Here is a 27211-nt window from a genome sequence, read left to right as displayed (position 1 = left end):
ATTAGAACAGATTCATGAAATACGGTAAAAATTAGTCTTTTTGCATTAAATTATGAGATTTTCCATTTTACTTGTTATATTACAAGTTTTTAACATTGAAAATATGTAAAAAAAACAACTAGAAATTTTAAAAACACGTGTCTCAACTGTTTTATAAAAAGAAAAAGATTTCTTATTTAAGTAAAGCATATGAGAATCACATAGGAAATTTGTTTTTTATACAAAAGTAAATAGGTTTCAGGGGAAATGTGTTTCACACAAGTTTCCCATATAAGTTTTTTAAAGTCAGATTTCAGGTTTCGAAAACAGTTCTTTGAAAACAAGTTTGCCACATGCAAGTAGTGTTTTTGGTATTCTTGTACGAAGAACAATGAAATGCCTTCATGACTGCCATTGTGGAGTGACAAATGCTTAACGAGGTGTTTGTTTCTTACCCTTTCTTATGAAGGGGGCTTTCTTTCATAGGAAATGAAGCCTTTTTCATAAAAAAGGTGAAACAAACACGTCTAAGAGAAGTATGTGGTTGGATTTGCATAATAAATGTTGATTTTTTGTCAAATTGGGTTCATACCTTACCCCATGGGGAAGCACTTTCCCTCCAAAATTTCCCTGTTAAAGGAAAGAGGCTTTCTTTGGATGGGAGTGTAAAGAACGTCGCTAATTTTTTCACCAACCGCTTCACTTTGCTCTGTTACAACAGGGCAAAGATTCTATTTTTTTTTTTATAAAGACTCTAATAAGGTAATGTTTTGCTTTTTGTACAAGCCCCCTCAGCCACACCAACAATCTGATAAGCCTATTTGTTCTAACAAGTGTTATAATTAACTCTGGCATGTGGCTAGCGAGATGGTTGTGAGGATACTGAGATTCATCAAACCTCACTGGCGCATGGGTGTGTCTGTAACTTTCAGAGGTAGGCCACATAAAGCAGAGTGGTCATGGGGTCCCACCCGGGGTTTTTCTCGGTTCAGCAAGGTTCCTCCACATCAAAAAATTAAATAACATTATGGAAAAATACTGCAGTGCAAGTAACAACATTTAAGATGCAAGGAAACTCATCATAACTCAATGAAAGATCCAAAGAGGTCGGATCAGGTGATAATTTATCTTTAGATTTTTTTTCAAATAATCCCTCCCTAATGAGATAAAGGCAGATCTATCCTTGCCTTATGGCTAATTCCAAAAGGTTATGTGTTTTAAGTAACCCTCCCAATACGTTCCATGAGGTTAACCATCGTTAATGTAGGTGATAGAAAGGGTTTAACTCCTGTCTGAATTATCATTTTACCCTTCAAGTAAAAATAACAATGGAGAACCTTTCTATATTGTTGATCCTCAATACTGTTATTTGTTGTTTCAGTTTCACAATTGAGTTCTACACAAAATCTTGTTGGGATTCAGACTTTTCCCAAATTAGGATTGAATTTCGATTGTATTCTACAAGTTCTCAATATTGCAACTTTCGCACTTCTGAAGCCTTGGCTCTTTAGCTAATGTTTCTGATTGCAGGTGGTTGTAGGAGCTCAAAAACCAACTGGGGAGTGTCTTGAAACCACGTTCTGATTTATTTGGCATTGATATTCAGGCATGATGAACAATAGATCTGAGATTTTCTTGAATTGCAGGAAATTGGCTTATGCAACTTTGTTTGGATGAAGTTGAAGTTCATATTATGAAATGAATCTGAATTTGAAATGCATGTTGTAATAAGATAGATTTCAAACACTCAAGGAAAAGATATTTTAAGTAGAACATGCCCATTTAGTTGTATGTCTTAATCCCTTTGCTACCAATCTGAGAGCAAAATTTTAAGATTTGATAGTGCGGCTGTAGAAAACTAAGAAGACAATGGCAAAGGGGAGAAAACAAAGGCTAGAAAGGATGCCCAAAAATGCTGAGAGAACCAGTTAAATGTCAATGAAAATATTTAACCGGGCAAGTTTCGGAGAACAAGAGACAATGGAGTGGCAACTACACATGAGAAAAAACAAACTTAAGGGTATTTTAGTAATTTTCTAGACTTAACACAATGTGGTCAACTATTTACCAAAGTTAAAGGCAAATAAGAAACAATGTAAACATAAATATTAAAACCAACATGCAAGTTTAATATAAAAAATAATTATTTAATATGAAAAACTTAAAAAGAAGTGAAGGGAAAACTAGTAGAGAGTGACAAGAAGCAAGAGAAAAATATTAAAGAAGTGAAAGAGAATCGATTTAGGAAACAAGGAAGTGAGCATCGAACTAAAGAGAATTGAGTTTCCTGTATTTCAGAAGCGGTCTTCCTAAAGCTTTCCTTTGAAAGAAGCAAGTATTTTCCACTTCTAAAGTGAGCTTTCGGTAACATGGTCTTAACATATCACCTGATCTGACAACTGTTTGGGTTCTGTTGACTCAACCAAGAGTCGACCATCAAGACTTAACCATGTTGACGAGTATTGATGTGAGACCCTATGGAATATGGGGCCACCAACCTGACCCATCTGTTGAAAGGAGAGGAACACTAACTATTCCATACTCAGTCACACACAAAAGAAATACTAAAATACCTCAATACATTCACAAAAGAGCACAAGAAAATAACACACAATACTCAAAAGAAAAATACATAAATGACACACCATAACTCATGTCTAATGCCTCTTTATATAGGCAACACAACATTAAGGCACACACCCACATATGTTACTAACCCACTAACACGTTATTATAAAGGTTATACATTTTAACTCACTAAATACACTAATGCATGGTAACACTTTACTCACATAATTTTTCCTTTAAAGTAAAAACACACAAACGTTTTAACTTATGACTTTTCAATTCACCTACTTCTTTTCACACAACCTTGTCTTCTTTTAAAAAAAAGACGTTACACATTAATTCTCATCACTCTCCTTTAATGCAAAGCTAGAGACACCAAGTAAATCTCTAAACTTGATGTAAAAGCGCTTTGGGTTGACCATCAGCTACTTGATTATCTGTAAAATAGTGTTTCAACACAATTATATCTTCAGCAATAACATTTTGAATGAAATGATAGCGGACCTAGATGTGCTTGGTTCTGCCATAAAAAATTATATTTTATGTCATTGCTACTGCAGACATATTGTCACAATGAATTTTTGTTGCAGAAACTTGAGATTGTTACACATCTAAAATCCTTTTCATACATATAGCTTGGCAAGTTGCAACGGAAGTTGTAATATATTCAGCTTTAGATGATGATAATGTTGTAGAAGAATGTTTCTTTGAGCTCCATGATATAGCACATGAACCAAAATTAAAAACATATCTGATGTGCTTTTCCTGACGTCTATAAAACCATCTCAATCACTATCAGTAAACCAATTAAATTGGAATTAAGAATTGATTTATACCAAATTCCATAGTTGTTAGTTGCAAGAATGTAGCGAAGAATATGCTTGGCTGCTCCAAGATAATGCTTTAAAGGATCATGCATGAATCTTGAGACCAAGCTAACAAAAAACATAATATCTAAATGAGATAGATTTAAATACATTAACCCATCAATGATGCTTTTGAGCAATCTTAGATCTACACGAGTTGTTTCATCATTTGATGACAATCATTCATGTTCATTGGAGTAGAACTCTCCTTGCAATTTTGACATATTGTGTCTTTTAATAAGATCGTGCATATTTTTCTTGAGAGATAAAAAATATCATCAATTGTCTGATAAATTTGAAGTCCAAGGAAGTAATGCAAGAGTCCCAGATCAGTCATGTCAAAGTTTTGCATCATATTGTTCTTGAATTTTTCAACTAAAAGATTTAAATAACCATTGTATATAATATCATCCACATAAACAAAAATAATGAGAGCATCATTACCTTCCACTTTGACATATAACGCAAGCTTATTTTCACTTGACAAAAATCATTTTGTTGAAAATATGAGGCAAGCTTTACATATCATGCTCTTGATGCCTACTCAAGATGATAGAGTGCTTTAGTTAACTTGTAAATTTTTTCCTCTTTTTCATCAACAAATCTTTGTGGTTGCTCAACATATACATCTTCTTCTAAAAACCCATTTAAAAAGGCTGACTTAACATCAAATTAAAAAACTTGTCATTTATTTGAGTTAATGCCAATACAAGTCTAATAGATTCAATTTGAGCAATAGAAGAGAAAGTTTCAAAGAAATCTATACCAAGTTTTTGTGCATACCTTTTTACAACTAACCTCGCTATGAATTTCTTCACACTTTCATTGGAGTTGCACTTCACCTTATAGACCCACTTCACACCTATTACGTCTTTTCAGGTGGCAAGTCTACAAACTTTTACGTGTTATTCTTCTCAATAACTGCAATCTCTTCTCTTATAGATTCTTCACACTCTTCTTTTTCACTTGCCTCTTCATAACATATAGGCTCTACAATCATAAGAGCAAATTTGCATTATTCATAAATTTCACGTAAGGATCATACTTTCTGTAGAGGAGTGTTGATGTCAGGTTTAATCAAATCACTAGATGATATCATTCGAGTTAAAGAGAAAGGAGATGAAAATCCAGGGGATGACATATTCTCATTTGATGAAGTAGACTTAAGTTCATCTTCCAACAATGATCAATGTTGACCTGATCCTCCTTTCTAATCCCAACAATTATTTTTATCAAAAATAACATCTCTTCGAATAATCAACTTTTTAGTAATAGGATTGAACAACCAATAACCCTTTATTTCATTATTATACCCAACAAATATGCATGTTTTACTTTTATTATCTATTTTGGCATGATCATCATAATGAATCAAAGCATAAGCAACAGAACCAAAGATTCTCATAAACCTTACATCAGGTCTTCGCTTCATATGGGGTCTTGTTGCGCACTGCCTTAGTTGGCAATATGTTTAGAAGATGAACTAACGTCATCACGGCTTCAGCCCAAAAATGATTTGAGTCTCTTCTCGTTTAACTTACTTCGAGCCATTTCTACAATTATTCAATTTTTTCGCTCAACAACACCATTTTGTTCATGTGTTTTTCTTACTGTTAATTGTTTGCAAATACTACTTTGTTTGTAAAAAGAACCAAACTCATCAGATGAAAATTCTACTCCTCTATCAGACTTTTGAACACACAGAACACCCAACTCATACAAAAAAAAAATCATTAGTAAATAATAGAAAATATTTACTCTTGTTCAAAGATGGAGTTTGTACCAGTCCATGTATATCAACATGAACTAGTTCAAGAGGCTTTTTAGCTCTCCAAGATTTTTTTAATAAGAATTGATTGTTTATACTGCTCACCATAAATACAACATTTGCACACATCATCAAGAGAAACAATAGTTGGCAAGTCATGTACCATCCATCTTTAACTTAACAACTTCAAACCACTGAAGTGCAAATGACCATAATGTAGATGCCACAGCTAAGAGTCATTCTTTATATTAGCAACAAAAAATACACTCATTAAGATGCGAGATATCTAGAGGGAACATCTTGTTATCATCCATGTGAATCTTAATATGTGAAACATTTTAGATCTACTTCTAATTTCACACATATTATCATGAAATATTACTAAATAACTTTTTTTAATCAACCGACCCACACTAAGCAAGTTATGAGCTAAGTCATGAATATAATAGATGTCATCAATTTTTTTTTACTACCTGATTTAGTCTTAACTGATATTGTACCTTTGATTTTAATTTTTGCATGCTTGTCATTTTTAAGCCTAACTTGCAACTTTACTGCCATATGGCAAAACAAAATTTGTTTGCCTGTCATGTGGTTACTACATCCACTATCTAGAAACCACACATCAACACAACAGTATGATTCAGTATGACCCATCTTTTTACAAAGCGTGCATTATTTTCCTTTATAACTTTATTTTTTATCTTCTTTCTCACCACTATCTAATTTTTGTTGCGTGGTATAGGATCTTCCTCATCTTTGATCACGGCCACGACCACGATAGCTAGCTCTTCCTCTACCTCTGCCTATATACTTATGATCAGAGAAATTTTCACTATTTTTCTCTTTGTCAGAAATCTCCGCCTTAGACTGCAATGCATGCTCAATATTCTTGAAAACTCATCTATTCATTCTTACTTCATGAGTCATCAAAGAACTCATTAGTTCATTAAGAGAGTGAGTTAACAATTCCTTAGATTTCTCGATAGCAGTGACAATATGATCAAATTTTGAAGGTAAACTTCTCAAAACTTTTTCAACAATCTTTTGATTGGTAATATTTTCTTCAAAAAATTATATTTGATTAATAATAATAAAAAATCTAGAGAAAAAATCTTTTAGCCTTTCATTAGCAATGTCTCAAATTCCCTCTGTAGAGTTTGGAGTTTCACCATAGTTACATTTTTGTCATTTTAGAATTCTTGCTTTAAGATGTCCCATGCTTCTTTTGCTTTTGTGGCATTGGCAATTTGAGGAATAATAGAATTTGTAACTGCTTGTTGCAATACAAGCAAAGCCTTGCAGTCCCTTTTCTGAATTTCCTTTGCATTTGTTGGTTTCTCCTCTGCTTTAGAATTCTCAAGTCTCTACTCAATCCCAAAAATCTTGTGAGATGAAGAATGTTCAAATTTTTATACTCTAAAATTCATAAATTTCTCTACTAAAAATAAGAAGCAAAGATTATGAGAGGTTGAGTGTGTTTTATACCATTGACATTATGAACTACAAAATGATTACCTCTCTGCGCCACTTAAATATCTTTGGCTTCTGACCTTCATCACCATAGTGCTATGCTTAGCTTTCACTGTAACTAGTCTTTGATATCAAAAATGTTGAAAGAAAGAGATGAACACTAGCTATACCAAAAGAAAAACACAAATGACACACCATACACTCGCATATGCCACTAACACATTATTACAAAGGTTACACATTTTAACCCACTGACACACTAATGCGCATGGTTACACTTTATTCACACGATTTTTCCTTGAAAGAAAAAACTCACAGCCGACTTTTCAACTCACCCATTTCTTTTCACACGACCTTGCCCTCTTCTTAAGAAAAGAGGTTCATCACCATCTTGGGCTGGGTCTGGATCAGATTTTGGGTTAAGGTTCAGTTATCCGCTGTTGAGGAACCTTCCTAGCAGCTATTCTATTTGGGGGCCAAGCATCCTAAAAGGTTTGAATGTGAGATAATCCGGGCAGTGTCTACAGACAGGCTAGCATCATCATTGTTGGTCGTTTGGTTTTAGATTTCAAAGATGGGCGGCCATATCTTTTGAATTTGTAAACTGAAAAGCCATTTCATTCGCATCACTAATTAAGAAGCTTAAAGTACAAATTTAAACATGACAAATCTACTTTGGCCCAGTATATGGCAGACCTATACGATACCAAATGGCAGTTTCCAAACCACACCTTACAAGAAGTCCAAAAGTGCAGCTAGTATTTAACAGGCTACTTGATTTTGTGCCTAGCTGCATGTACACTACTTATCAAATATGAACATGGCCTCATTGACTCGATTGTCGAACTCGAAGGGAGAGTTATACCCTGCAACGATAAGAGCCGAGGGGCTATTCCCTCTAGCATCAGCAGCAGCAAAGGCCCATGGGGTGCCCTCTAGGCTTCTCCTCAGGGCATCTGCTTCAGTGGGGATGTTCAAACCATTCATGAATCCTCCAAATCTTCTCACTGCTGCATAACGCCCTTGTGGCCATCTCACAGCATGGACATCTGCAGACAGTGGTGGGTTTGCTTGGAACTTCTGAGGCACATAGAAGCTGACCACAAAGGAGGAGAAAGGTGGGGTTGATGGGGAGACTTGAATGAGAACCGGTGCTGTCATCTCTATCTTTACATTGCCTTGGTTGTTCCCTTGAATGTAGGAGAAAAGCCTGGCAGGAAAAGGAATGAAAAAAATGCTTAGAAAAAGTTTAGTAGCAACTCCACACCTGATAGTTCGGATCCAGGCTTTTTTTTCTCTATCAAATGCTTCCTGTGCCATTTATATACCTAATCATGCAGTACAACCCAACCATATGGACTGGCAATATACTAGTGACTATATAAACCAATGTTTTTCTTTTTTCATAAAGGATGGGGAAACCACCCTCGGGATCAGATACCTAGTCGTGCTGTTTAAGCCTGTTAGTACTTACAGTCGCTGTCCGGATGGTGTAAACCTGTGGCGCACCCCTTACCCTCAGGGAGTCACCATGCCCCGGCTGAACAAGGGTTTATCCCTTTCCCTAGCTCATTAATGCAAGGAGCTGATGCTCATGAGAATGGAACTCTCATCGGCTCATCGCACCCGCCTGGTGGCCAAGGCCCCCTCCACTGCGCTAAACCCCTTGGGGCTTTATAAACCAAACTCTAATTTATTAAAGAACACATAATCATAATTTAAAAATAAATCCAACATTTTGCTAGACAGAACCCATATTATGTGTAACATGTATGATCTCACCTTTCAAAACCTTCATTGGATGCTATTGTGTAGGATGTGGTGTGTATAGCTTGAGTAGACATCCATACAGGGGCCTTGTAGCGCCTTATCTCAAAGTCACTATGGCTCTCCACAACATCATACAAAGGGCACTCAAGGGAGTTGCAATTTACTGGGGTGTCATAAGGTGCAGCAGCAGCAGTGCCAATGGCTGCAGCATAATGGATCAAGAGAAGAAAAAGCAGCATATTTGGCATGATAGATGTACGGGAAATCTGGTTCTCCTATTGCCAACTACAGTGAAGCATGAGAAGGTGTTATATAGAGCTGAGAAGTAAGGCTCCAGTATGTGGTGTTCATTTTTGCTTTCTTTGTCTATGGTTTCTGGTTTGTGCGCAATATTTATGGATGGACATGCATGAAGCAACGTGTCCTGCTTAATGAGATTAGCATATTTAATAAGCTGAGCTTGATCAAGAACTGCTTGGGGCTCCGCGTGGTTGGGAGGAGCTGTCAGTGCACGTCTGCTTGTGGTGGGACGTTGCAGGTTCAAAACTCAGTTGTACTATTGAATAATAACTGGTGAGGCCCTGAGGGTCTCCCTAACCCCATCTTGCCTTTAAAAAAAAAAAAGCTACTTGCAGAGGTTGAATCAGGTGATATGACCAAACATTTTTTTTGTGTTTTGAAATCACCACCTTTGAGGTCCTCCTGCCCACCGAGGAGTACACCCAGCTTCTACCTTGCGGCAAAGGACTCTCTACATGTGGGTTTCAAATTTGTAACATCCCATCAACTTGGTGACATTCACAAGTCTCCTGAACTCCCTCCTGTGTGAAAGAAACGTGCTTTTTGACAGTGGCTCAAAAAAAAACAAACCTCAAGAAAGTAGGTGTGGGGGCCATGTATTAAATGTTCGTTTTCATACGAAAAAAGAGGTCAAAAGTATGAAACCCCAAGAAAGTAGGTGTAGGGCCCATATATTAAACCCATGCCCCCACTTTCCCCCGAGAAATGATTTTCCCATGGGGGTGTGCATTTTGGCAGAACCCCCATGGGCGGCTGTTTAGTATAAAACCAGGACAGCGTGTGACAAACGTGGAGTAGGGATCCAGAGAGCGGCTAAGTGCCATGCTTATTTGACACAGGCAATAGCATGACAGCATTTCATGTGGGGCCTGCACTATGTAGCTGTAGGCCCCATGCAATGCTGTCATGTGATTGGCTAGTGTCACATATCCATGGCACTAATCGGCTCCTTTTTTTCTACAGAGAAAGCTGGGGTTAGGCAGACGCCTACCAGTTATACATCCATACCATTTGGGATTCGAACTTGCAAAGTCCCAACACAAGATGATGTGCGCTAACTGCTCCTGCCAGACAAGCGGATCCCCCGTTGGTACTTAGCCGCTCCTTTGATCTACGTGTTTTCTATACTATGTTATTGTATAATAGTGTGTAAATAACTTAGTCCCCTAGCCATGACTTGGGTAGAAAAAGAATAATTCTTTGAAAGAAAAAAAAGAACTATATAAAAGATTTGGGATTTCAATTCTTTTTCTTTACTCATTTAAAGTTCTTTTCTTTTCCAAATGACCCACGTGAGGCTCAGTAGTGCTCATGGTCAATTCTCTGAGGTCAAAATTGCAATAGGGTGAGCTCAGCTCAGTCTCCAGCTTGAGATCAAGTTCACTTTGAACAAAGCAAGCTAACCCTGAACAATGCAAGCTTAGCTGATTCAGCTAATTCACCAGCCCTGCAAGGTGACAAGATAAAATAATATATGGTTGGATGTGTCTGTCAAATACTTATTCATTCTTCTATCATGGGCAATGTAGCAAACTATAAAAGGTCCAAGTTGATGTTGGTCCCTCCACAACTTGAATGGCAAGTGGTCTTCATGAAGAGGCGAGCCAGTAGATGTGGACGTGCAACAACTTATATTACTTTTTTTTTCCCTTTATTTCTTAATGAAAAACCATTGTTATGATTTGGACATCTGTCACGGGCCAAGTGGTGCCACATTGGCCATGGTTGTCATCAATGTAAGACTTTAGGAGTACTTCCCCTTGCCCACTGGAGATAGTTTTTCTGAGGGATGAACATAACCTGGGTAGAACTTGTCTTGTCCTTCAACTTGAATGCCTTAAGCCAACCCACGTAGCCAGGTGTAGTGCACAGCCCTTGCGAGTGACTACCTATATTACTTTTACTTTAACATGCATGACAATGTTATGAACGGAGATCTTACCTAATATATTAATGATTTTCAAGATATGTGTATGCCTCAGTGTGTATGAGAGAGAGAGTATGCTAGATGGTGGTACATTCCCTTGTTTGAGTGAATCTAACCACCAATCTAAGATCTAACCATATAGGTGTTTAGCATGGTTTATTTACCATGTTGGTCTAATTATCACCAGTATAACTTATGGTTCAAATTTTAAGATGGTGAAAGATCAGTCGTGCACAATTCATGATGATTTAAGGATGGTTTAAAGATGGCTCAAAACATCATGCTTGAACTGAACTTTAGCACATAAAATCTTGAACAGAAGTTCCAACATGATTTGAAGTTTGTTTTTTGCTGGGTTGGCGCATAGTTGTTAGGTAAGGTGAAAGAATGCTGGCGTCCTATACAGTGATTGCATAGCGTTTCTCAAAACCCAATCTGGTTCCAAATTCTATTACAAACAATGACAGATTTTTGTACAATATTGTTCCAATTTTGCCAGAATTGGGCTGAAGTTGCCAACCTGAGTCTGGGTTTGGCTGACTTCAATAAAGCTTTTGTTGTGTTAGATTGGATTAGAAAGCTGGGGTTAGGCAGACCCCTACCAGTTATACAACTATACCATTGGGATTCAAACTTGCAACTCCCCAACACAAGGTGACGTGCGCTAACTGCTCCTGCCAGACAAGCGCCGTTGGTTGCTAAAATAGAAGTAGTAAGTTTGTAACATGCTCATCAACCCCCATTGAGGTCTACAACCACAACATATCAGTACTTCAAAAGGGCACATTAGTCCAACAAACTTATCCAGTAAACAGCCTTTTCACAATAGGCACATCGACTTCCCCAGATTTCATTGTCAGGAGCAGTGAGGCCAGACATATTCTTTGAACCAATATTACTACCATTTCTTTCAATTGCGTGCAACGAAAACCTCACCAGATTGTGGACATGTATCAGTTTCAACTTGCAGTTTTGTTCAATGAATCATGTCCAGAAGCAATTGACACCCCCCAAAAGGGCATTTCCCACTAGATCTGATTTTAGAGAGAAAAACTCAGATGAATTGAAGGACAAGAAAAACAACCTTATGGTGAACGCCTAGATAGTATTAAAAAGTGTGGCACAATGTTTAGAAGATTGATTAGGCACGGTCAATGTGACACCTCTCCCCCCTAACAGGGATGTCCGAAAGATCAGTGATTTCTCTGTCATTAAAAAACTTAAATGCCGAGGAGATGCCACTGACTTCTTCGATAATGTTAACCTAGGTACCCCTTGCCTCAACCATGAATAGCGTAGCATAAATAGTGTTAAATGAGATGGATGGGCAATTACCATGCTCATCTTATATATAGAATTGGGTGTAGGTGCGAACTACTACGAATGGAGATTTTCAGGAATTTTTATTTTTTTTTTCTGAAAATCTGACAATCAAATGTGATATATGTGGTTTCTTTTATAGCAATATTTTGACATATGATAGGTTTTATAAGGTTTGAATGTCGATGGCAAAAATAAATTATAAACACTCAAGACTTGAAAAGTCATAAATATTTAAAAAAAAGACATTATCCAAGTGTAGATTCTTAACAAATAGACTGCATATACTGCCAAACCATATGTATGGGTAAATGGAATCTATAAACCAGCAAAATATGTAAACTGGTATGCACCGATATTCTTAACAAATACGATGTATAAGAAGGATCTTTTAAAGCTTGAAAATCAATGGCTCAAAATTTTTGTAAATATTTAAGCATACAAAGTCACATTTCTTGATCCAATTATGATGATCCAATAGTTGATTCCAAGCAAATTGGACCACGCTGAATGCATCGACCGGATTAAATTTGCAAAAAAAACTTATGAAAATTTTTGGTCATACTAGTTTTACATATTCCAGTCTTCCTATATCTTGGCAGCTTTGCTTTGTGATCAGGCAATCATTTTCAGAGTCAGTGTTGGATGCTAGTATGGGTCTGTAGTTTTGGCGCTGTCAATTAGTAGGGATGTGCAAAAACAATGAAAAATAAGGACCCTGAAAACATCTTTCATTGGCCCAGCAAAGCGTAGGCAAAGTACAAGGAGAATTCCAAGCAAATGACGGGCACAGATGAGGGGGAAGTGCGTCAATGTTTTTTGACAGAGAAAGCTGAGGTTAGGCAGACCCCTACCAGTAATACAATAATACCATTTGGGGTTCGAACTTGTGACGTCCCAACGTGCACTAACTGCTCTTGCCAGACAAGCTGAGCCCCCATTGGTGGAAGTGCTGCAATGTTAGATCGCACTAGCATCGCATCTAACCCCTCCGTCCACAGGCTCACCAACTCATATATATATATATATATATATATATATATATATATATATATATATATATATATATATATATATATATATATAGAGAGAGAGAGAGAGAGAGAGAGAGAGAGAGAGATTTCAGGTTTCACCGTTTCTTCATAGTTTACTTCTACCAAAACCCTTTTCAGAACTTTGCCTGCAACTCTCAGACAAAAGTATCATCAAAACATTGCTAGCTCCTTATCACCATAAGCAGCCTTTTGAAAAAGCTGAATGAGAAGGACCAGCATCAGCAATAGAATCCAAAGGTGTAGATGATGTCTCCTTGACATGCACAAATGTTGTCAGTTCAAAAGGAATAGCTCAAAAAAGCAAACCATCAGGAGCTACAAAGAGTCAGCGAACATCATCCAGACCACTGAGAACCAACAAACACAAAAACTGTCACCAAAAAACTAAAAGGCTAAGAGAGGTCCGCTGTGAAGAGAAATTGAATGTTTCCAACAGGCAAAGCTGATGGTGATTTATTCAAGAAAGGATGGAATGTTATTGCAGAAACACAAACAGCCAACAGATCTTCAGGCCATCATGTGCACTAGTGGGAGTGCCTGTGCGGCTTTCCTCTGTAACTTATAAGACTCCAAGCACCCCGACACGCAACTCTCAAGTTTCTTCAAAGACATCAATCGTATGAAAGCTCACACCTGTACATGTTCTAACGTTCATCCAGGGCGTGCACTCTCAGACACAGAGACATGAATATGGCCGCACACACTTACACAACCATAAGCATGAGTGGCACGCATTTACAAATGAATCCACAGATGCATGTGTCCGCAAAAAGAAAGAGGGAAACCGTTGAAATGTGAATACTATCATTGAGACATCAAATAAACTGTATATTGCAAGATGAACAGGGGGAAAGCCTACACTTGAAATGAAAAAATGACAGCTGCAATCCATGTAGAATGAGCCTTACAAGTTACGAGCCACCACCTTCTGGGATGCCCTCACAGAACATTCCCATGCCTATTAATTCCTTCCAATACAGAGAAATCCGAGGATCCAACTGAGTTGACAAATCCTCTCACTGAGAGACCTGGTAAGGCAACATCTTTTCCGAGCAACTCATGATCTATGAATAACACAACAACAGTTATATCATCATGGAAGAAGCGCCGAATACCTTTGTCAACCTTCTTCAGATCTGGATACCTCATTTCCCTCTTCCTAGCCGCTATTTGCAAAGCTGTTCTGACAAGCCTCCTTGCAATTCCCTATCATATTCAAATACCAAAAGGCAAAACTCAGAACATTGTAAATTACAAGTAGGTTGGCCGCCGTAGTTAACTTGGGCCAGGTGCATGAGGAAGAGTCACTGTCTTAAGCAAATTAAACGCAGATAGAGGACAATGAATCGGCCAACTTGGACCAAGTCTGCCTGAGTGGTTTAAGGCACCAGTTCACTAAACTCAACTTGATGAACTAGAAAGACTAAGTCTGCAGCTGCAGCTCAAGCCAACACATGGATATGGTTGTGGATACGGGGATACAGCCATGTCCAATATGTCATAACATATAAGGGGATACTGAGTGAGAATTAAAATGGAGTATCCATGTGATATACCACTCAAGTTGATTTTCTCCAGTCAGAACAAGGAGATGAAATCAACAACCAAATACAGGCCAATCAAGCATTTACTATAAGCAGTACATACTTACTTTCCGAGGGTAAGTGTGCACAATTTCAGCAGCTTCCTGGTTCGTCAGTTGTTCCCATAGGCCATCCGACGCAAATATCAAAAATTTATCTTGAGGTCTTATAACTCTGGTATAAATGGATGGTTCAGCAGATAACACAGGTCGGCAGAGTGGTTCTGTGAGTTGGAAGCGAGAGAATGATGGATCAAGAATGAACTCTGGCCTCTTAAGATATGCATCCCCAATAGATTTAGAAACCTAAAGGTCCCAAAGAGTGCAAATAGATAAGTGACTGTACACCAGTGTCAGAAAAAAAGAAATAAGATCAGGCATTTCTTTACTACCAGTAGCACAATGAGCATAACTTACAACTACTACAAAAACATGATTATTACGAGAATAGTGTATTCAGAGATATACATGCACAAGCAAAAAAACAAATCCACAAAAAAATGGTACAAAGGGGAAGATAGTGGCCGCAGTTGCCAATAAATGAACACGTCACTAGGACTCAGGATTCCATGTTCTCAGCCAATCGGCACTTGCCAATCTCTTATTGTTCATGTGGCTGTACTATAGGAATGTCACTTGCAAAAAGTACAGGAGCAGTGGAGTACTCTTAGTAAAATGATGATCCTCCTAACATGGCACGCATACACAGCACCTAAGCATTTCAAAGCTCTCTCCATTAATATCACTCTGCTCATCTGGTAGGGGCCACTTGTAAACATAACAAGTTTGAAACCTAGGAGTGTGTCATCTTTCTACCGTGAGGCCAAAGATGGGTATACTTCCCTGGTGGGCAAGGGGGAACTGGGGTTTTACGCTAATGAGCTTGGTGAGCGAGGCAGTTTTTTCCAGGTTATCCAGAAAAACAATTCACCTTTCTGTCAAAAGTTATCAGATGAAGATCATAGTGACAAATATAGCGAGATTATGAAAATCTCGCGATAATATCGCAAGAAATTGCCTGAAAATTTAAAACGGCAATTTCTCGCAAGATTTTCAAAATATCGCGAGATTTATGAAAAAACATAAATACCGCGATTTAAACGCGATATTTACGTTTTAAACAGCTATTTATCACGAAAAAGCATGTCTTTTTATTTTAAAATATTTTTTATTAATATTTTTTTATAAAAAATAAATTGTATATTTTTTAATTTATTTTTGTATTGCCAAGATTTTGCCGAAAAAAATGCGAGATTTATGAAAAAATTTCAATTTCTTGCGAGTTTTTGAAAAATGAGAAATTGCCGTTTAAAACGTTTGTCACTATGATGAAGATCAAGCTGATGGTGTCATAAATATTCAGATATTTGTTTCTTGATCATTTTTACTTTTAGTTCCTTGTTTTGCTTTTGGTTCAATTGTTATTTTTACTTGTTACTTTCTTATTTTTCTTCTCATATGATTCCATTCTCACTTCCAGATTGATCACCAGCTTGTTTCTGGTTCAATTCTCATTTTACTCCCAGTTCAATGCTTGTTTTGTTTTGATTGCCCTTTCACTTCCAAATCAATTATCGCTTCTCACTTCTTAGAAATTTTAAAGTGTCTCACTTCCGCTTTCCAGTCTGGCAACCTTGAAGAAAATACATTAATCAGAAATCAATGGCATTCATCTCTTAACATCTTTGATCACCCAACTTAACCAAATGTTGGGAAGTTCCAGGGTTGCAGTTCTTCCAAAGTGAACTTGATGATCTTGCTTTGACATACTCAGAGATGCAGAAGTGCTAACGAAAATATATTTCATAGTAATTCTTTTCTATATAGAGTTTTTCCCTGGCCATTTCACTTCCTGTCTACAGGCAAGCTTGAATTTTCAAAGTTGATTTGTATATGTTAACCCTTTTTAGCATTTGCATCTATCACTGACATACTTGAGAATTAGCTAAGTAAGGATGCTAGCATTTTATCCTTACTGCTTAATATTACTTGCCCAAATGAATAAAATGCTGCCTTCAAATGAAAAAAAAAAACTGTTTGAGTAGTAGTAACACAAACTATACAAGAAGCTTGCCTAAAGCTTTTGCTCGATTTGCATCTAAACCTACACATACACAAAACAACCCTCTCATGTAACAACGAAAATTAATCCAAAACGCAGGAAGTGATAAAATTAGTAAACAAATAGAATAAAAAATATAAAAAACAATATGTTAAGGAGCATTGAAAAAATAAGTCCTTGCCATGTTTTGATATAGTTACCAGATCATATTAAAACTAAGATGGCACACACTGTGTGAAGATGCACATTTCCAATAGTGTGTAACCTATCATTCATATATTATCTAATATATTGATAACATCCCTTTGATTAGTCTTAAAAAAGTTGAATGGACCCATAAGATAAGATTATCATGATCTTGGACAGTTGATATATTTGGATTAAGCAACTGAATATCAAGATAGCCTTTTTTGAGAATTAGTGGTCAAGACTGCACCAGTGTAACCCTCTAGAAGCCATAAATCAAGATCAAATATTCCACTTAAATCATTGATAGATCATGACAATCTTTTCACCAAATAAAGTATTCTTCTAAACATACATATGTTGGTAATCAGCCCCCATGGACTGCACTTTCAGCTTCTACTTGGGTGTCAGCCAGAGTAGAATCCCAAAAGGTCATACCAAGCATTAGACTTGTCAGTAGATTAGTAAGCTCAAAACCTAGCCCAAAACCCTACTTTAAGCATGTCAAATAGAAATATTTTTATTGTAAAAAAAATAATAGTCTGTCATACAATAAAAATACAATATAATTCTAACCAGCAACAACATTTACAGAGGAAAAATGATTCAACCAAGAAAACATATCCCATGAACCTCATGATACAACATGTCAACCCATTTTCAACTTCCAAGTAGCCACAATGAAGCCATGTCCAGGATGAGTTTGGAAAGGCATAACAAATGCCCTGTACTCAACTCACACACATAGTAGAAAGAGAACCATCCTAGAGCTAACCCATGATTTAATATATTCTACAATACAAAAGGAGGGGGAAAGAAAAAACAAACCTGAATGATGCCTTTGACACGCCATACTCCATTCTTTAGAACAACAATTTGTGAATCATCAGGATGCAAGGATCTCAACTCCTGTCTAACTTCCTCCATGCTTGCATTATGATCTCTAGTCAACTGTTCAGCAATAATATTACCAGACCTACCTAAACAACCAATAACTGCACGTGAATCACCAAGATTTGCAACATATAGTGTTCTATCCCATATAACCCCAACCAAACAACAGGATCCAATGGCTGAAATCAATGGCTTTATTTCCATGGTTCGACGGACAAGAGTAAGAAATCCAGCTTCAGTGGCAGAAAATGCATTTCGAAGAACATCTTCACTTATTGTCCCATTTTCTTGAGCAATTCCTGTAATACACAGCCTACAGATATTAACAAAGACCTTTCATGATAAATAACACTTCAAAAAAACTAATGACATAACAAAGAAAATGAAACCATTTGAAGCAACAGAATGAAAAAAAAATGGATCCAAGATTATTATACTATTCAGTTCAGAGCACTATATTTTCCACATTTTTTTGAGTTTTTTTATAGATCCGACCATAAAGATGTGATATACATGTTTTATTTAGAAGAAACCAGTTTTTGGACAATGAGATTGTGCACATACCAGGAGAAGGCATAACATTCATTTGGGATGCTACAAAAAGCTACTCAGCAATCTTCTTACTAGCTTAAACATACTCCTGATATCAGTTTCATAAGATTAGTGCACTTCTGGCAAACAAGAAAGTGACCAATTTTCAGTCATTTCTTCAATTTTCCACATGTAAAATCCAGAAAATAAATGAAGAGAAAACGGGCAGAAGTCCTCTTCTTGGGTGACCAAAGTCAGTTGAGACAACTTAATCCTAACTAACTGAATACATGAATCAGAGTCAGGTTTCATTTTAACCTACCAAGTTTTGAAAACCACAACATAGAGGCTAAGGGTGTCAACGGATCGGGTATGACCCGATCCTAACCCGTACCAGATCCTATAGGGTCAGGGTTTGGTTACAAAGAAAGGGGTCTGATTAACTAGTCGGGTCGGATCCATGAGGTCCGATTATTAAATTGGTCAGGTATGGTTTATAAAATTTTATACCAAACCCAGGTATTCCGATTAAGATCCGCAATTTAAATGTAAAAAACTTTAAAAAATATTATTTTATCAGGTATGGACATGGTCTGGTTTATGTAAATCTTATGGGATCCAGGTAAGGTTTTTTCTATGAAAAATCCAGCTGGACCTGAATCCGGGTCCGATACCCGCATCACTTTGTCAGATCTGGGTTTGGACCCACCCATTTTAGCAGGGTCCGACCCATTGACACCCCTAATACAGGCTCACTTCATCAAGGTTTGTTTTAGCTGATCAACTCTGCCACAAAGCAACGAGAATGGAGCTGACCTTGCAAAAATATGGCAAGGCAGTACCGACCTAAATTGATAATCAGAAATCCTAGCACAAGTTGCTATAATATACAAGTTATATCAGAGGATGAACATGTCTCATCGACCCAGCCACTCATTTCATCGATCCAATACCATGCTCAACAAAGTATGATCATCAAAATTACCTCATTTAGTTCATTTTAAACTGGATCCTTTTGAGAAAATGAAAAGGTATAAAGATTGAGTGGGAGAATCTTCAAACAAAGCTTCAATAAGAACTTGATGACCTATGTCACATGGGTGCGGGTGCAGGGATGCGGCACTTCCAAAAAAAACGGGTGTGTGTATATATATATATATATATATATATAGTCCAAAAGTTGGACATAAATGACCCTGGGTGCGTTGACTGCACCCAGGATCAGGTTGACCACATCGGGTGCGGGTGCAGCACCTAGTTGGAGAATCCCTGTGACATATATTTAAAAAAATCTTGGCAAAAAAAAAATTTAAGTCCGAAAAATTGGACCAAAATGACCCTGGGTGCATTGACCGCACCCAGGGTCAGGTTTGACCGCACCCGCGTCGCGTCGACGCGGGTGCGGCACCCTGCTAGCCGAATCCCTGTGACATAGTTGATGACTATGGTGTTTGATCTGATTCTCTTAAGTTTGCAAACAGAAATCATATCTAGAGAAGTTCCAACATATGACAGGACACAGTTTTCCAGAAGATACCAGAGTTACTTTTACAAGGTAGAGGAATGAAAAGTGTCAAGTTAATTGTCCAATGGGACCTGCTCAATGTGCCTCAAGGGGATAAAAACTTAGCACCAAATGATCAAGATTTATCAACCTTTTTTTCAACTAAGACTGGCACAACATCCCTGCATTTAAAAATGTCATCACTAAAACTATCTAAATGTCAGAATATAGAAATTGCAGTCCTTGGTCTTGATACATTTATTATCTCAAATGTAATTCAAAATATGGTCCTTAATAAGGATGCACAATGAGTCGAGCTGGCTCGGGCTCGGCTCGGGCCGTAAATGAGCCGAGCTTGTACTAGCTTTGAGGCTCGAACCGAGCAAACGAGCCGAGCTTGATCGGCCTACCGATTTCAATAAAGCTCGGTAGGCCTGATAAGGCTCAGTTCGTTTTACGAGTATTTCGGACTCAGCCCGCTCCATCTCGCCACTTCTCGAGCCTCACCACCGTCTCGAGCCCCACCCCAACCCGCCCCTTTCTCGCTCTCTCTCTCTCTTCCCCTTTCTCGCTCGGGGAGGAAGATGAAGAACAAGGAGAAGAAGAAAGTCTCTCTCTCTCTCTCTCTCTCTCTCTCTCTCTCTGAGCCCGAGCCAGCTCGGTCCGTTGTGCTCAATGTGAAACACTGACCCTGGCTCGGCACATACAAGCTCAAGTAAGCTCGGTTTAGGCTCGGGATGAGCATGTACATCTTTTTTTTGGGGTGAGCCGAGAATGTACATGCCAAGCCCGACTCGATCCCGATCATGTGCATCCTGCGAAAAAGGACGAGCTCGAGTTGAGCCTAAACCTCGGACCGAGTCTGTAGACATACTTGCTTGAGCGAGCCAAAATTGTACATGCCAAGAATTTGAGCCAAGCCTGTACACATCTCTAGTCCTTAATGCCAATAGATTAACGCTTAGCTTCAAGCTAATATTCAAAAGCATATAGTAACTTGTGTGCAATAAACAAATGAAAGAATTTGGTTCAAATTACCATCCAAATTGCATAATCAAATCTCATAGAAGATCTCAAGAAGTATTACTATCCAACCACAACGAACCCCTTACCCTCCCCCCAAAAGGGAAAGAAAAGATTCCAAGAAGTGGAAAGACCCCAAAACTTGAAGTTGGGTCACGGATTGCAAGTGATAGAAGACAATGCTTGCTAGATAGGATCATTTCAAAACTACATGAAAGGGCATGTGTTGTTAGGTGTGCAACAATGTTGTGAAAAGCATTGAGGCAAAGCGAGGCGCTCCACCAAAAACTGAGGCGAGGCGTAAGCCTCAAAATTTTGTTTTGAAAACTTAAAAAAAACTATAAAAAATATCTAAATTTACAAATAAATAAAAAAATGTTTCTTCTTCCTCTTCCTCTTCCTCTTCCTCTTCCTCTTATTCTGATTATTATTATTATTATTATTATTATTATTATTATTATTATTATTATTATTATTATTATTATTATTATTATTATCACGCCTTAGGCTGGCACCTTGATGCACAAAGGGCCTCACCTCAAGGCGAGGGGCGCCTTTTGTGCCTTGAGGCATGCTTTTAACAACGCTGGTGTGCAAAAGAATTAACATCATGATATATTTCTTGTCTTAAAAGAAAAGATCATGATATAATGGACCCAAAAAATCGGCTGAGTTGGTTTCAATCCTAGCATATCCTAAAAATGTTCTTGCATCCTTCCCTCATGAGTTTGGGGATGCCGTTCTAGCAGACATCTATGGGATCAACTCAACCGGTGGGTTTTCTCCACTCAACTACTTGTAATATGTGCTCCAAAACATTTTCATCTTAATATGCTTGGGAGAGCATGTATTGTTCAAGCTCCAAGGTTCAACACAGCAAACATACATGCTAGACTGTTTACCATACACTTCTTGGTTACAATGAACCACAAAAGGGATGAAATCATTATGTCTCAGCTTTGTTGTATTGGAATTGCATGAAAGTGCATGTTTATTCAATACATTCAATTCCTCTAGGAACAACCTTCTATTGTGAAATCTCATACTAAATCCTTTCAATCTTGTCACTTGTATCTTGTTTTATATCATTGTTTTAAGTGTACGATATGTATCGTTACTATCAGGCAAAACGATTCGATACACACTCATATTGTGATATGAGTGTGTATTGTATGATACACCTTTGGCGTGATTTTAAAAAAACCAAAAGTTACTTTTTGAATTTTGGGTTTTAAAGACCTCTTTAGGGCCGATTTTCTCATTTATGTAGAGGTCATTAGAGGGAAACCCACACACCCTAAAAGGCTTGAAAGCGTTGTGAAACTCAACTTTTGAGCAAGAGAGAGGTTTTTTGTGGTTTTCTATCGTAAGAGTGCATTTTCACTCAAGGAAGTGAGATAAGGTAAAAAATCTTCATTCTTTCTTCATTTGTGTATGATTGAAGTTGAAGGAGGATAACCTATTTTTTTCTTGATGTTTTAGAAAATATTTCGTCATTCTTATTTCTTACCTTTAATCTCATTTTTTGTGTCCTTCGAACTCAAAATTCATCTATAAGTTTGTTATTGAGCATTGTTTTACACCTTTGTGGTGATTAAATTTAGTAGTAAATGACCTAAGAGGTCAATGGAGGAGGGTAGATGTCTTGGAGAATGCCTCCCAAAGGATCTCGTATTGAAATACTATCCGCTAGTTAACTTGGGGTCCCCATTGAAAGTAGTTAAGTGTAACTTTTGTGGTTTTGTAATGCATGAAAGAGATTTAAAAGTCATGTTGTGAGGCATAGCAACTCCACCATGAAATTACATACCCATTGCATTTTCGCTGATATTCGTGCTGAACTGAGCTTCTTACTAGTATTATCAAAGATGATAAAAAAACACGAGAACATGCAGCAATTACCAACGTAAAATTGCTAGAGGTGGTCCTTGATTTAGAAGATAAAGATAACCCATCATCATCTCATGCTACTAAACGGATAAAATCATTGAGCTAAAGTCTGACACTGAACAGTGAAGACTTTTATATATAAGCATATGTTTCTGAACTCTAGCTTGTTTGTCTTTTTTCTCAGCATGGCATTCTGTAACTAAAAATTGTATTTTTAACTTTTGCAAAGAGTTATAAAAACCTTTTGGCTTTTGAATGTAGCGTTATTTTGTTTTAACTTATTGTATTTGTAATGATTAGATTTGCTAATGGCTCAATGTCCCCCACACGATGATGAGCCAGTGCGGCAATATTGTAAGATTCCTGACGGTCATAGAGGGCATGTGTCTTTGAGATGTAGTTTTTATCATTTACTGATTTACAGAAGCTTGCACCACATGAAAGAGAATATTGCAATGGTTGGTGGAAGAACGACGCGATAACCATTGGCTACGGATGAGGCAATAGGTGAGATACGTGTTGATATAGAAGAAATTTAAAATATGAATATTAGATTAAGGGAGCGAGTGGCACATGCAAAGGTCGTAGCTGCACAACCAAATGAAGATCCACAAGGCCCACAACAAGACGTATCACTAATGCAGAAAGTGAGATATTTGATAGTGAAGATGATTGAAGTTGTTTTGTATATTTTGTCATAAAACTTGTGTGTAACAAAATCTATATTTAGTTGATTGTGACATGACTGATGATAGACATCTATGTTTAGTTGAATCATGAATGTTTAATGACATTGTCTATCTTTAGTTAATCTTACAACAACAACTACTACGCCTTCATCCCAAAACAATTGGGGTCGGCGATATGAACCAAAAAAGAAAATCATTCTGGGTCTTCCACATGAATCCTTCTCCTCCAATCATTTCTATCTAATGTCATGTCCTCGGTGAGGTTCAAAGCATTCATATCCTTTCTTATCATCTCCATCCAAGTCTTCTTAGGCCTACCCCGACCTCTTTTAGCTAATATATTTTCTCATTTCTCCATCCTTTTAACTGGAGCATCATTAGGCCTTCGCCAAATATGTCCAAACCACCGTAAACGATTCTCTCTCATCTTATTTTCAATGGATGCAGTGCCTACCTTCTTACGTATCTCCTCGTTTCGAATCTTATCTTTTATTGTATTTCCACACATCCATCTAAGCATACGCATCTTAGCTACACTCATTTTTTGAATATGATGTCTCTTGGCAGCCCAACATTCCGTACCATATAGTAAAGCGGGCCTAATTGTCGTCCTATAAAACTTTCCCTTCAACCGCAATGGCATTCTACGATCGCACAACACTCCAGTTGCACTTTTTCATTTCATCCACCCAACCTTTATCCTATGATTTACATCTCCATTAATTTCTCTATACTTTTGAATGATAGATCCCAAATATTTGAAACAGTCATCTACCAGTATTTCTTGCTCACCAAGCTTCACTACACTCCCATCACTACTTCGTTGCTTACTAAACCGACATTCCATATATTCTGTCTTACTCTTATTCAACTTAAAACCTCTTGCTTCCAATGTATGTCTCCATAATTCTAACTTAGCATTAACCCCAGATCTAGACTCATCAATCAAAACAATATCATCAGCAAACAACATATACCACGACACATTTTCTTGAATTGATCTCGTAAGCTCATCCATCACTATAGCAAATAGGAAAGGGCTTAATGCAGATCCTTGATGTAACCCAACCGCTATAGGAAAATTGGTTGTCACCCCTCCACAAGTGTGGACATTGGTTACTACTCCTTCGTACATATCTTTAATTATACTAATGTACATGTCTTTAGTTAATCTTATTGTATAAATATAAATTTTTTCTAGTATTCTATGATTTTTTATTTTTTGGAATTTTTAGATTTAAAAAAAAATAGTGGAAATGAGATTTTCTACGATATGATACGCATCTTATTTTGATCCCAACCGATACTGGTTATGATACATTTTTTACAACCTTGTTTTATATAGTACAAACATATCATCTTATGATCAGCATACCTTTCAACCTATTCCTCCACCCTCTATGCTCAAGTTGATGGTTCACTAATTTTGTGGTCACAGTATATGCACCAGTTCATCCTAGATACTTAAATAACAATTTGTTTCTCGACAAGAAGGAGAAATTCTATTGTTGAATAAGAATCTCTTGTACCATATCCCTGGATCCCTTTAAGTGTTGGGCTATTGCCTCTCTAAACCAAAATCTCCAAAATACCTGCTCATTTTCACCATAACTCCATCCTTCTATTTGATAAGTCTGAATTGTCCCCTATACACCACTATACAATGAAACCTTTTCTAGCAGTAGAACTGCAAAACCCCTTACAGGTGATTATGATGAACAATCAGTCTTGGGCAACCATCCTTCGGTTCTTCTGCTAAATCATTCCCAAAATGGTCAACCTGTGTCATGGACCATAGTGCTAGATACCCAAGTAGACAAGTGAGTCATGCTCCTTATAATGTTTGCATAATGGGACTCTCAAGCTCTTCACAAGAAACCAAACAAAACAGAATATGGGCTATCAAGATTCGTGCAAATGCAATACTGCAGAAATATAAAGTCGAGCAGGTGGCCACAAGACCTCCATAATACGGTCTCAACTATGAGAATTTGCACATGCAACTGTGTCTCACACATAAATTAAGGCTACGGCTATTCATCTATTATCCACGCATCATCTAGATGCAAAGAGTACCTTCCTCTGCGTAGATTTCCAGGAGTGTTACATGCAAAAGAACCCAGAGCAAGTACATGTTCAGGTAGCTTCCTTATGGTTGGGTTGAGAAATCTATTATATTGATTACTTCAGCAGTTTCCATAAGAAGCCACGTTTGCCTCTAGCATTCCGGACTCCCAAGAGTACCACATATAGATAACGACCAACGCACTAATAATCCACAAATTGACATCGAAATTATCTGAATCGCCCCAGACAGTTGCTGTGATAAGAGGAGGCACTTGCATGACTTTTATTAATCATCTTGCAGAATACCAAATCATCTAGGCATGCGTTTTGCTTAATAGGAAACTTCAATCAATGAATAGTTATTATGTTGCAAAATCTGGCACATTATCACCAAGAACATACTTGTTTTACCATAAACTGGCTTGACCTATAATCTGAAGTTCTCCCTTTGAATTTAAAGATTATGAAAACAAGGAAATTTGTTATCATCGAAACTTAATCACAAACTAGAAGACAAGCACAACAGTTATGAAACAAAAGCACGTTTAAAAACAAAGGAATTACTAAAAAGGGAGAAAATGTTTTGGGCTCACTCATGAGATGGGGGAACAAGTGATCCGAGATGAAGCGGGAGGCATCAGGGCCGCCGTGCCCGTCATATACCCCGACAAACGTCCCGGCGGACCCGGTCTCAACCTGGCTGTGGTCCTCGATGCACTCGTTCGCCTGGACGACCGCGAACGAGAACTCCCCAGCGGAGTGGCGGCAGAGATCCCGGTGCCAGAGGAGTACGTCGTCGCGATCCTCCTCATCCTTGCTCGAACGCGCGTAGATAAGAACCGGCCGGATGCAGGCCACCGCGAATTTCGCCAGCCATGAAAACATCCCTCATCTCCTCGCGGCAATTCGCCTGTTCCCGGCGGCGACCGACGACGCCCGAGATCGAGCCAGCGACCTAACGAGGAAGGAGCGCCCGAAAGACGAGTATGCGATCGAGAGGACGCCGGATTGATTCGTTTATCCGGTAGGGTTTCGCCGGAGACCGGCCGGAGATTGCAGAGGAAGAAAAAAAGGAAGGGAAAGAGACGAAAGGGCGAAGAGGAAGGACGCGGTTTTCCACCTTTTTGCCTTTTTTTGCTCTTAGTGGGTGGGTACTGGGTACTTAATATATATTTATAGGGAGTCAAGAATTACTATAATGCCTTCGTTCTTGTTTCGGAGCGACGTTTCTGCCACTACGTGCCGTGCGGTGCGGTGCAAAGCTTCCGACTTTTTGCAGCACGACCGAACCGGATCGGATCCAGTTCTTGCCATGCGGTTCGGGTCGGATCCCTCTTATCTAAGTTCCGAACCAAACTCAAATCCTCATGGTTCAATTCATCAATCAAAAGTTCTTATTCATGATGAATTAAACTTGCAGCCAATTTATCAATGATATTAACTCGCAAAAAAAATTTTTAGATAAGTCTTCACGAGATCGACAATTCCATGTAATTTTCTTTTTTTTTCAACCAAGATTTTTCATGCAATCGTGGATCCAGAGCCAAATCCAACTCGAGCGAAAAGCAAGAAAAAGTGGAACAAAGGGTGATTGAATCTGATGGATCTAGCGAAAAGGGATCCAATTAATATGATCCGTAGTTGCATTTTAGATTTGGATTCTTTTAATTCGTTTGAATATTTGGATCTTATCCAAGATTTGATGTAGGGTAAAGTTTCTTGTTTTTTCTATAAATACTTGTTATGGGGCTTTTGAA

At 37.8% G+C, this 27211-nt stretch overlaps 2 protein-coding genes across 2 annotated transcripts; both read right to left on the bottom strand.

Annotated features, from left to right (window-relative positions):
* Positions 1-7243: 7243 nt before the first annotated feature.
* LOC149832696 (uncharacterized) lies at positions 7244-8792 on the bottom strand. The gene is made up of 2 exons (XM_090014658.1): positions 8437-8792; positions 7244-7864 (listed from the first exon to the last, which is right to left on the bottom strand). The coding sequence occupies exons 1-2, from the start codon at positions 8670-8672 to the stop codon at positions 7456-7458; spliced, it is 645 nt and encodes a 214-aa protein (XP_089870784.1). The 5' UTR covers positions 8673-8792; the 3' UTR covers positions 7244-7455.
* Positions 8793-13791: 4999 nt separating this feature from the next.
* LOC149832695 (putative protein phosphatase 2C 43) lies at positions 13792-26600 on the bottom strand. The gene is made up of 4 exons (XM_090014666.1): positions 26048-26600; positions 17685-18049; positions 14678-14914; positions 13792-14232 (listed from the first exon to the last, which is right to left on the bottom strand). Exons 1-4 carry the CDS (start codon positions 26337-26339, stop codon positions 13966-13968), a joined length of 1161 nt encoding a protein of 386 aa, XP_089870792.1. The 5' UTR covers positions 26340-26600; the 3' UTR covers positions 13792-13965.
* Between the last annotated feature and the right edge of the window lie 611 nt (positions 26601-27211).

Source organism: Nuphar pumila, chromosome 7 (genome assembly GCF_984573655.1).
Source record: "Nuphar pumila chromosome 7, dmNupPumi1.hap1.1, whole genome shotgun sequence".
Taxonomy (NCBI): domain Eukaryota; kingdom Viridiplantae; phylum Streptophyta; class Magnoliopsida; order Nymphaeales; family Nymphaeaceae; genus Nuphar; species Nuphar pumila.
Note: the sequence above shows the minus strand (reverse complement) of the source record. Positions and strands in the feature narration are given on the sequence as shown.

Excerpts from the sequence above, each read along its gene's own strand:
- LOC149832695 (XM_090014666.1), bottom strand. The coding sequence starts at position 26,339 with ATGTTTTCATGGCTGGCGAAATTCGCGGTGGCCTGCATCCGGCCGGTT. Across the intron at positions 18,050-26,047 it reads CTTGTTCCCCCATCTCATGA|GAATTGCTCAAGAAAATGGG; the intron begins GTGAGCCCAAAA and ends TGTGTATTACAG. Across the intron at positions 14,233-14,677 it reads TGCACACTTACCCTCGGAAA|GGAATTGCAAGGAGGCTTGT; the intron begins GTAAGTATGTAC and ends TGAATATGATAG.
- LOC149832696 (XM_090014658.1), bottom strand. The coding sequence starts at position 8,672 with ATGCCAAATATGCTGCTTTTTCTTCTCTTGATCCATTATGCTGCAGCC. Across the intron at positions 7,865-8,436 it reads TCCAATGAAGGTTTTGAAAG|GCTTTTCTCCTACATTCAAG; the intron begins GTGAGATCATAC and ends TTTTCCTGCCAG.